The sequence below is a fragment of the Stenella coeruleoalba genome (genome assembly GCF_951394435.1).
Source record: "Stenella coeruleoalba genome assembly, chromosome: 3".
Classification (NCBI taxonomy): domain Eukaryota; kingdom Metazoa; phylum Chordata; class Mammalia; order Artiodactyla; family Delphinidae; genus Stenella; species Stenella coeruleoalba.
The window spans coordinates 162777130-162786820 of record NC_137148.1 but is presented as its reverse complement, the minus strand read 5'-3'; the positions used below and the strand labels follow the sequence as shown (position 1 = coordinate 162786820).

The 9691-nt window shown below is 56.5% G+C and overlaps 1 protein-coding gene across 3 annotated transcripts; it reads right to left on the bottom strand.

Moving 5' to 3' along the window:
* Positions 1 to 4450: 4450 nt before the first annotated feature.
* TMEM59L (transmembrane protein 59 like) lies at positions 4451 to 9463 on the bottom strand. Of its 3 annotated transcripts, none has more exons than XM_079917545.1 (8): positions 9223 to 9463; positions 8154 to 8313; positions 7959 to 8068; positions 6666 to 6818; positions 5992 to 6094; positions 5527 to 5644; positions 5307 to 5455; positions 4451 to 5061 (listed from the first exon to the last, which is right to left on the bottom strand). In XM_079917545.1, exons 1-8 carry the CDS (start codon positions 9382 to 9384, stop codon positions 4880 to 4882), a joined length of 1137 nt encoding a protein of 378 aa, XP_079773671.1. In that variant the 5' UTR covers positions 9385 to 9463; the 3' UTR covers positions 4451 to 4879. The 3 variants fall into 3 exon arrangements, with proteins under 3 accessions (XP_079773671.1, XP_079773672.1, XP_079773673.1); XM_079917546.1 differs by having other exon boundaries at positions 5307 to 5424; XM_079917547.1 differs by having other exon boundaries at positions 6666 to 6731.
* Between the last annotated feature and the right edge of the window lie 228 nt (positions 9464 to 9691).

The window sequence follows — 9691 nt, the reverse complement described above, 5'->3', positions numbered from 1 at the left end:
AAGTTGGCTAGGAAGAGATCAGAGTCTTCCAGCCAGAGGGAACAGACTGTGTGGGGACTGTTGGAGCCACAGGAACCTGGTGGGACTGGGTGTGAAGGGGGTGGTGGGCAGCATCACGTGACACAGGACCCCTGGAGACTTCAGTTTCCCTGTTGGGCTCACACTTGGCCCCAAGCAGGGACTTAAGCAATCCTCAGCTGGGATCTGACTTAAGCAATCCTCAGCTGGGATCTGGCCTGCACCTGCCCCCCTCACAGAAGAGAAAGACATGAGTCCCCATTCTTCCCTCCAAGATCTTGCAGAGTGTCTCCAGGGACGCCTCCCTCCCTCCCTTCCCACCCCTAGGCCCAGAACTCAGGCCTGTCGCCAGGGAACCAGGACCGCAGGTTGCCATGGCAACCCTCACTACCCAGACACATGGGCGCTCCCGCTTGTTGCCATGACACCAGCCACCCACCCACCTTCCACCAGGCCTGCACTGGGGTACGAGAGGAAGGCGGAGGGAGCGGCAGAGAGGGTGGCATCCCAGATGCCTTGCGGAGCTGGGGGGAGGGCTGGGGACAGACGAGGAAACTGAGGCTCAGAGAGCTGCAGCAAGTCAGGACTTATCTGTGGGTAAGCTCTGTGGACACCTGCCCCTGGGAGGAGCCTCTGATGGAGGTGAAGGTCTCCCTCTCTCCTAAGACTCCAGAAGAGTCTTCACTTGGCACTTGAGGCCCCTTCTCCAGTGAAGCCCTCAGAACGGCAGGTTATGTGAGTAGGTATTACTTTTCTCTGAATGTACACACACACCTTCAACACGCATACCCGTGCACCTGGGACACCCTCCCTTCTCCCCGGATTCTACCCATCCTTCAAAGCCCAGTTCAGCTGCCACCTCTTTCAGGCAGCCATCAGTCACCACCAGCTTGGAAGGGAATCCTCTCTCACCTCCACACATCTACAGGGCTCACAGTTTCTACCCGCACCAAATGGCGTTACGCATTCCACAACTATGAGGGATCCGATCTGGGCCCAACCCTGGGCTGTTCACCAGGGTTTCAAGAACTAATGCACTAGGGACTTCCCTAGTGGCGCAGTGGTTAAGAATCTGCCTACCAATGCAGGGGACGCAGGTTCGAGCCCTGGTCCGGGAATATCCCACATGCCGCAGAGCAGCTATGCCCGTGCGCCACAACTGCTGAGTCTGCACTCTGGAGCCCACGAGCCACAACTACTGAGATTGGGTGCCACGCTACTGAAGCCCACGTGCCTAGAGCCACCGCAATGAGAAGCCCACGCACCGCAACCAAGAGTAGCCCCTGCTTGCCGCAACTAGAGAAAGCCCGTGCGCAGCAATGAAGACCTAATGCAGCCAAAAATAAATTAATTAATAAATTTTAAAAAAATAATTAATGCACTAGGGAATTCCCCAGTGATCCTGTGGTTAGGACTTCATGTTCTCACTGCCAGGGACCCTGGTTCAATCCCTGGTCCGGGACCTAAGATCCTGTAAGCCATGAAGCAAGGCCAAAAAAAAAAAAAGATTTAATGCACTAGACACACAGCAGCATACAAACAAAGCTCTCTGCCCTTGCAGCTCAGTCTTGAGAGAGGGGAGGGAGGACAAAGAGACCGGGATCAGTCACAACTTTTCAGTTCCAAGGAACCCAACACAAACTGGCTTAAGCCAAAAAATCAAGGACAAGATGGCTTCAGGCACAGCCTGATCCAGGACTTCCAGCAAAGGCATGAAGATACTGTCTCTTTCCATCCCTCTAGCTTCGGACTGACATTCTCCCAGCTCAACAACCCCACTTAACAGGGCATGTCTCTCTCCCAATAAATCCCACCAATACCAGAGGAAGCTTGGGTCATGCTGCTCAACTTCCCCTGAGCCACATAGCTTTGATCAAACCAAACCAGAGTTCTGTTAGAGAGCAAGATGAGGGTGACAAGGTGACAGGTAGATTCCTACCAAGTCTATGATGGTGTTCTGAGCAGAGGGAGCAACTATAGCAAAGGTCTGGAGGCTGGAACATTGATGTCCCTTATGTCTTCAGACTAAAAGTTTGGAGGAACATAAGAGGTGGTGGCTGCCAGCTTGGTGAGGATTAAAAGCCCTTAAAAGGTAAGCAGAGGAGGTACTTCCCTGGTGGTCCAGTAGGTAAGACTCTCGCGTGCATGCCGCAACTAAGAGTTCACATGCCACAACAAAAACAAAAAAAATCCTGCATGCCACAAGTTAAAAAAAAAAAAAAAGAAAAGGTAAGCAGAGGAAATTAGGTGGTGTCCGAGGGCAACAGGGAGCTTGTAGGAGAGGGACAAGGTCAGACTTGTGTAGAGAATGGATGTGACTAGGTGAGGCTGCTTCTGGGGTCTGAGAGGGAAACAGGGAGACACCCAAGCAAAAATAATTACTGGTCACCTGCTCCATGCCAGTTCACATGTGAGACCCTAGGGAGCTGCCTTCCTGGAGCTCATAAAATTATGTTAAACGAGGCTGACATTGAAGCAAATAATTATTAATCGACTGTAAATGTGGTAAGCACAGGGAAGACGAACGGGGAGCTGAACATGGGTGTAACAGGGGATGCTGGCCGAGTCTGGGGTGGTGGGGATGTCTTTGGTTGAGCAGGAGCCCTTTTTGTTGAGAACTTTGGTAGAACAGGGCTTCGAGGGTGTTGCTGGCAGAGGGAGATGCAAGTGTAAAGGCCCTGGGGCTGGAAGGAACAAGGTAGGTTCGAGGGATCCAGAAAGAACCCATGTCAGCAAGGGACAAAGCCTCTGTAGAAGCGGTTGGAGATGCTAATTGGGCCAAGTCATGGGGGTCCTTGTTGGTTCATGTGGATATTTGGGCTCCTCATGGCAGCACTAGACCCCAGAATTAGGGTAACCATTTAAATAGATAATGGTGATCATCGCACATTGCAGATGTACCTAATGCCCCTGAACTGTACTCTTAAAAACTGGCTAAAATGGCAAATTTTATGTGATGCATATCTTTTACCACCACGAAAAAATAGAGGAAAAACCTTAAATGTACATCAACTCAAACTAAAGAACCAGGAAACAGTCCTTGAGTCGCACTAGCCAGGGCTGTGCAACACCATGTGGCTGCGGGTGGCGCAGACAGAACGTTTCCGTCATCACACAATGTTCTGCTGGGCAGCGCTGGCCTGCCATCACGTCTCACCTCTGCCCAGGTCTTATTTCCTGGTGACATTCCCGGGGCTGCTCTGAAACCCTACACTGGGCCCAGAAATGTACTCAGGGGCCTAAATTGTCTTTATGTTGAATCCTGATGCTCATATCAGGCAGGGTCCTGGCAGCAAGCAGGAGCCAGTCAGAATGGAAGATTCAGGAGAGCAGTAATAAAGGGGATATTTACAAAGGCGCCGCAGGGTTGGGTAACTGACATGGGGTGGTGCAGCACACAGGATGGGCAACAGTGGGGAGCTGTTAACACGCCCAGGCTGAAGGCTCATTTGGTGGAGTTGTGGCATTGGGTTGGAGGATGCAGGGAGAGAAACAGGGAGAGAAACCCCCAACTTCTCACTCCTCCTTCCTTCCACCTCCTGCTGGTGGCCCCCAGGCTGACTCTAGCAGAGGCTGAGGGCCCAAGTGAATCAACCTCCCAGGACACCGGGCGGGGTGAAGGGTGGTGGGGCAGATCATCAGCCCCACTCAGCTCTCTCTAACTCACCTTCCCCCAACCAGTCACTCATCACCCACAGGCCTCCATCAGACCTTGGAAATCTGTGCCACATTGACCACCATGTCCCTCATCCCAAACTCTTCCCAGGAGATGCGGCCCCCACCAGCCAAGAATCTCTGGTTGCCAGCAACAGAAACAACTCTAGCCTACTTAACCAAAAGATTTACTGGGAGGATCTTGGGGAGTCTGCAGAATGGACAGGAAGGATGGAGTGCCATGGCTGTGGCCTCATCAGGGTGGGCTGTTCCTGTCCTACAAGACTCCTCTTGAATGCAAAGTGCAGGAAAGAACGCCAAGTCTGGACCTCTTGGGTAAGGAAGGGGAGAGAACCTGTGGACAGGACCCTGAGACTGCCCCCAACGGGGCAGAGCTCCATCCCAAAAAGAAAGGCAGATGGAAGCCAGGTGGTGACAAAGTTAACAAATGTCCTCTTCAAGATGTGACCTGTCCATTTCACAGGAGCCACATGGAGGCCCAGGAAGGGGCACTGACCCACCTGGGCCAGGCAGGTGGCCCAAGCCGCTTATCCAGAGTCACCCCTAGTTAGGAATGTGATGTGCGCTGGGTAGCAGAGGGGCTGTCCTTCCAGGTGTCAGCTGGTTCTCACCACTCAAGCCACGGGGAGTTCCCGAAGTTCACCTCCCGCATCTCAGAAAGGGCCTGGTGGGCAGGGGTCATGGCCACGTTCAGGCCAGTCCCCAAGAGACAGGTGGAAAGACCAACAGAAGCAGGCTCAGTCCAAGATGGGTTTTATATCATGGTTTATTCCTCCCGACCACCATGCTGCAACTCCCAGCCTGGAGCTACCCACCACCTCCCCTCTTGGGGGTGGGGGGCCTCCTCTCACGAGGCTACATCTCCGGTGGTGGGGTGGGGAGAAAGGGGGAAGCCCAGGAACGAAGCGGCTCCCCTGTGGCCTCAGCCCCCCAGAGGGGAGAAAGGAGGAAGGACGTAGGCAGCACAGAACTGGGGTTGAAATACTCAAGAAGCTACACGATAGAAGACAAAAGTAACACGCTCTGGGGAAGCGGGGTGTGGAGGAACCAAGGTCAGATCCTGCCCCCCAGGAGGGGCAGGGCAACCCCAGGATGGGGGGGGGAGGGGGGAGGGGTGGGACTGGGAAGAGAAGAAGAATTTGGGGAGAGGAGGAGCCCAAGGACCGTCCCACCCTGACCCGGACTCCTAGGCAACGGGCAAGTGAGACCCAAGGAGCTCCTGAACTTGGCAATGGAGGCCTACAGCTTGGTCAGGTCCAGCTTCAGCTTGTAGGGCGGGGGATTGTCTGCAAAGGCGTGCGACGGGGGAGGGTACAGGGGCCAGTCTGGCTCTACCATAAAGCCCTTGTGCTGCTCCAGAGACAGGGGCTGCAGGGGGAGGAAGAGGGAGCGAGGGCTATGAGTCCCCAACCTGGCAAGGCTCCTTCCCACCCCTGACCTGAGGTTGCCCCTACTAAGGGTGGGAGTTGTTTCCCCCATTTCATAAGGGAGTGAAGAAACTTGCCTAATGTCACGCAGCAAGTCAGGGGTCCCTGCCTCCATGGGAGAGGGGGCAGCTCTATCCAGACGAGGGAGCAGTTCTCCTCCCACCCCTGCCTGTGGGCCCCACCCACCTGGAACTTGAGGTGCTGGCCGGGTGCGGTCACCAGGGTGGAACAGCTCAGCCACAGCATCACCAGCACGGAAAGAAAGAGGCAGCAGGCCAGGATCCAGCGAGGAAGCCCGGAGCGCCTGCCCCACCCGGCAGGCACGCTCAGTGGCCCTAGTTGGGCCAGATAGTCACTCCCCTCTGGCCCCACCCCCCTCCACCATCCCCAAGGTTCTGCAACCCACCGGGACATGCAACTGAGGAAGTCGTTGTCCTGCAGCTCATCGGACTCCACCTTGGCCTTGCTGCTGGTCTTGACTCGAATCTTGGCCTTCCTTACCTTGTCCAAGGGGCCTACAGGGTCTGAGAGAATAGGTCACCTCTCAGCAGCCTCCAGGCCTTCGCCAAGAGGCAACAGCAGCCATGGAGAACAGAAAGGAGGCCAGGACCTGGGGCGATGGGGCATGGGGTCCTGGAATAAATCAGAACCCTGAAAGATGGACCACGGACCCCTGGGAGATGAACCATGGAACCCTGGGAGATGGACCATGGAAACGGGAGATGCACCATGGAACCCAGGGAGATGGACCAAGGAACCCCAGGAGCTGAGAGATGGAAATCCCAATCCTCAAGGGTTCATTTGTCAGGAGAACCCCTTGTGACAGTGGAGCCACCTGTGGAAGGAACACGGGTCTAGGCTTGGACCTTACCAACATGCACCTCCAAGGCCTCAGGGTGGGATCCCCGCCAGGTCACCTCCACTCGCTGCAGACGGGCCCCCTCGTGCCCCAGGCTCTCTACCACAGGCTGGGTCTGGGCCAGGAACAATACAGCACAGAGAAGCCCTTTAGAAAGGCACCATCTTGGCCCTAGGAGGCACCTCTCTGTGCCCCCTGTAGGTTACATTGTCCCAAGCCCAGCTGGCACCTAGTTCCCCTGGGGACAGAGAGGACACCCTCTATGGAGCTGTGAGCTGTGATACCAGGGATGCTGTTCCCTGCTAATGTGGGGCCCTGATTTGTCTTGCCCCTAAAGTAGGGATGTGATCCAAGGCATGCCAGTAGAATCACGGGGATTGGCTGAGAGGTTATCACATGACTGAACCAGGGCCAATCAGCTCAGTTAAAACCTCAGAGAGGTTGTCATCTAGAGCCTCAGGCATCCACCCTGCTGTGAGGAGGGATGTGCTTGCCTGAGAATAAAGCCACCAAAAAGGACAGCAGAGTCCAGCAGTGGAGTGAGACACTGAACCCCTGGATCCAGCTGTGCCTGAAGCTTGTCTCCTGTGGACTTTGCATCCCATGAGCCAAGAACCAACTCATCCCACCTTCTTAGCCTGACCACCCAACCACTACTCTAGTGCGGCCCCTGCCAGAGCCCTCACCTGGAACACCACCACCTTCCCATTGTCAGTCTGCAGGTAGTATGTCCAGGTGGAGGAGACGAAGCCCTGCGCCGAGTTGACAAGGTCATTGCAGAGGGTGGAAAACAAGTCCAGGAGCGAGAGGGCCCCACTTGGAGCTTCCAGGACTTTTCTCTGCCAGGGGAAGGCCCAAGGCACAGAAATGTCACCAATGTAGGGCATTAACCAGTGGGAGGGGAGCTGGGAGAATTGATTGTGATCAAAATTCACTAAGTGGTTTGAGGCAACAGGGCTTCATACAATGAACACAGACCTCAGCACTGTATTTGGCTGACTGTGTGCCCTTGGGAAAGTGGATTGCCCTCTCCGAGCCCTGAAATGGGGATGATTCTCTTCCCTCGTGGGGTTGCTATGAGATTTCAACTAGACAATGGTACAAGTGCCTAACATGTAGTAGCTACTATTATTAAAAATATCACCATCATTGTTCTTATTTTGACAGCATCAGGAGAGAACTCAGAATAGGAAGAAATGATAGTGCACTGTGCTTTTATGAACAGTGAAAGCCTGGAAGGGGTGGAGGAAAATGAGTGAAGAGGGAAAGGGCTTTCTGGGGAATCCCAGCCCATGCGTTTCTGGCTGTGATGAAGGATTTCCTGTGCCTCAGCTTCCCCTGATGCAGCGTTTTCTAGACTCTCTCACAGACTATGATAGGTGAGCAGTTATTATTTCTCCCTGGAGTGGGGGGAGGGGTACTACCTGTGTGCCTGGGAGGCTGTTCCCTGCACCTCCGTTCTGAGCCACCCCAGATGAGAGTGGCCACTTGTTCCTCACGAGGAACGTGATTAGACCAGTAGCTGGCATGTAGGTGGTCAGTAGTCAGCTCTTGTGGCACTAAAGATGAGGGAGGTGAGGGGTGGTCACAAGCCCTAGTGGCACTGGCTTTAAATCCCACCTCTGCACAGCCCTGTGTGACCTTGGCCAGTTGCTCTGTGGGCATGGAATGAGGATGACACTGTCTCAGGTGCCTCCGGGTGGCCCAAGGAATTGAGGACAGGCTGAGGTCAGGCCTGGACCAGGACAAACGCTTGCTAAGTAATGTAAACGGTGGCTGTTTCGGCGGCAGCAGGGGAGGGGAGGGGGAGAAGTCACAGAGATGATAATTGAGTCTTGGGATGTGAAATGGCTTAATCAAGGACACCCAGTAGGCCCCGAATGGAATGGAGAGCTTCAGAGACGCTGGATGTGAGTGCAGATTTGGGGGGTAGAGGAGAGGGGGGATGGGCCTGGGGCCACAGGTGGGAGGGCGCCCACCTTCTGCTCCAGCTCGGGCTCGGCTTCGGGCTCCGGCTCTGGATTCTGGCTCCAGCAGCCCTCGCTGCAGGCCTGCTGCTCTGTCTCCTTCACGTAGGCCTCCACACAGGCTGCAAGAGGCAGGAGAGGGGGACTGGGGGCACAGCCCTTCCCAGGCCACCTCTCCCCACCCTGGCCCACCCATCCAGCCCTTACCTGCTTCACACTCAGCCTGTGTGGCATTGGGCTTGGAACTCCTGGCCACGAATCGGCAGATGGAGAAGAGGCGGCAGCCTCGCTCGCAAGCACTGATCAGGACGGCCCTATTATGCGCATTCGCTTTCCGGGACTCAGTGGGGTCCTCCTCCAACTCCTCCTGGAAGCGAAGATGTGGGGTTCAGGCCAGGGGAGGGGCAGGAGGAGGGCAGCGCTGGAAGCCCTCATGTGAGGAGGTAGAAGATTTGATCCCCCCCAAACCTTCTAAGGAGTTTGGGATGAAGTTGGGGAGGAGGCCAAGCATATTAGCAGGGGCTCTTAGCTCTGATGAGGAGAGAGGGAGAGGGGGCTTGAGAAAGAATAAACAACGGAGGTTGCTGGGTTTGGGTAATGGCTGGAAAACTGGGGAAGATCGAGGGAAATGGTCCCCCCCAAGGATCCAGGGAGGAGGGCTTCTCAGGCCTGAAGAAGGAGGGGGGGCTCAGAGGAGGTTTTGTCACCCTTCAGGCCTGGGAAAATTGGGATCCGACTGGGGGGGCATGAGGATAGGAGTGGGGGCTGGTAGCTCTGAGGGGGGGAGGAGGAGGATGTGGAAGCTGCTAGGGTAGAGGAGAGGAGAAGGGGACTGTCAGGCCTGAGGAAAGTGGGGGTTGGATGCCCCAAGGGTCCTTGCGCAGCAGTGTGGAGCCAGAACCCTCTAGGTAGCATCGGGAGCCCCAGTCTCCTCCCTGCCTCAGGCTTGGAGAGACTCCAGCAACACCGAATTCATCGGAAGGACCCGCATCCCTAAACCCTCCCCCATCAGAGGGACCCCACGGCCCCTCCCCTGCGGGAGGAACATCCCCATCCTCATCGGAGGGACCCCCGACCCCTGAGCTCACCACCATCGAAGGAACGCCAGCCCTTCCCCCACCAGAGGGACCCACCCCCATTGGAGAGCCCCCTTCCCTGACCCCTTCCCCCTCCGAGGAACCCTTGTCTCCCACTCCGAATGGGGGGAATCGCATCCTCAACCCATCCCCCATTGGAGAGATCTCTGGTCCTCCCGCTGGCGCCGCATGCGCTTCACCTGAGCGGGCTGCGGATTAGGGTAGCGGTCTCGGCACCGCAGCTGGCAGCTCTGCGTGTCCCCGAGCTGCAGGGCGAAGGGGTCGCGGGCAGGCGGCGCGGGGGTGGCGGGCGGAGGCTGCAGCAGCAGCAACAGGAGCGGCATCAGGGCGACCGAAGCCATGGCCAGGCCGGGCGCAAGGAGCGCGGGGGACGCCGGCTCCTGGCAGGCGCGGAGGATGCGGCGGCGGCGGCGGGGACCGGTTAGCTGACGTCACCCGAGCGAGGCAGCCTGGGAAGGGGGGGTGGGGGATGCGGAGAACTGGCGGGGGAGCGGCGCTGCGGCACCGTCAGGGTGCGGGCGGGGCGAGGCAGGTGGATCGTGGCCCCTGCCGTCTGTCCCATCTCGGGGGTGCCATGACACCTCCCTAGTATCCACGCACGAGGGATCTCAGCCATCGCTAGGGGCCAAAAGGAAACAAATAGGGTGG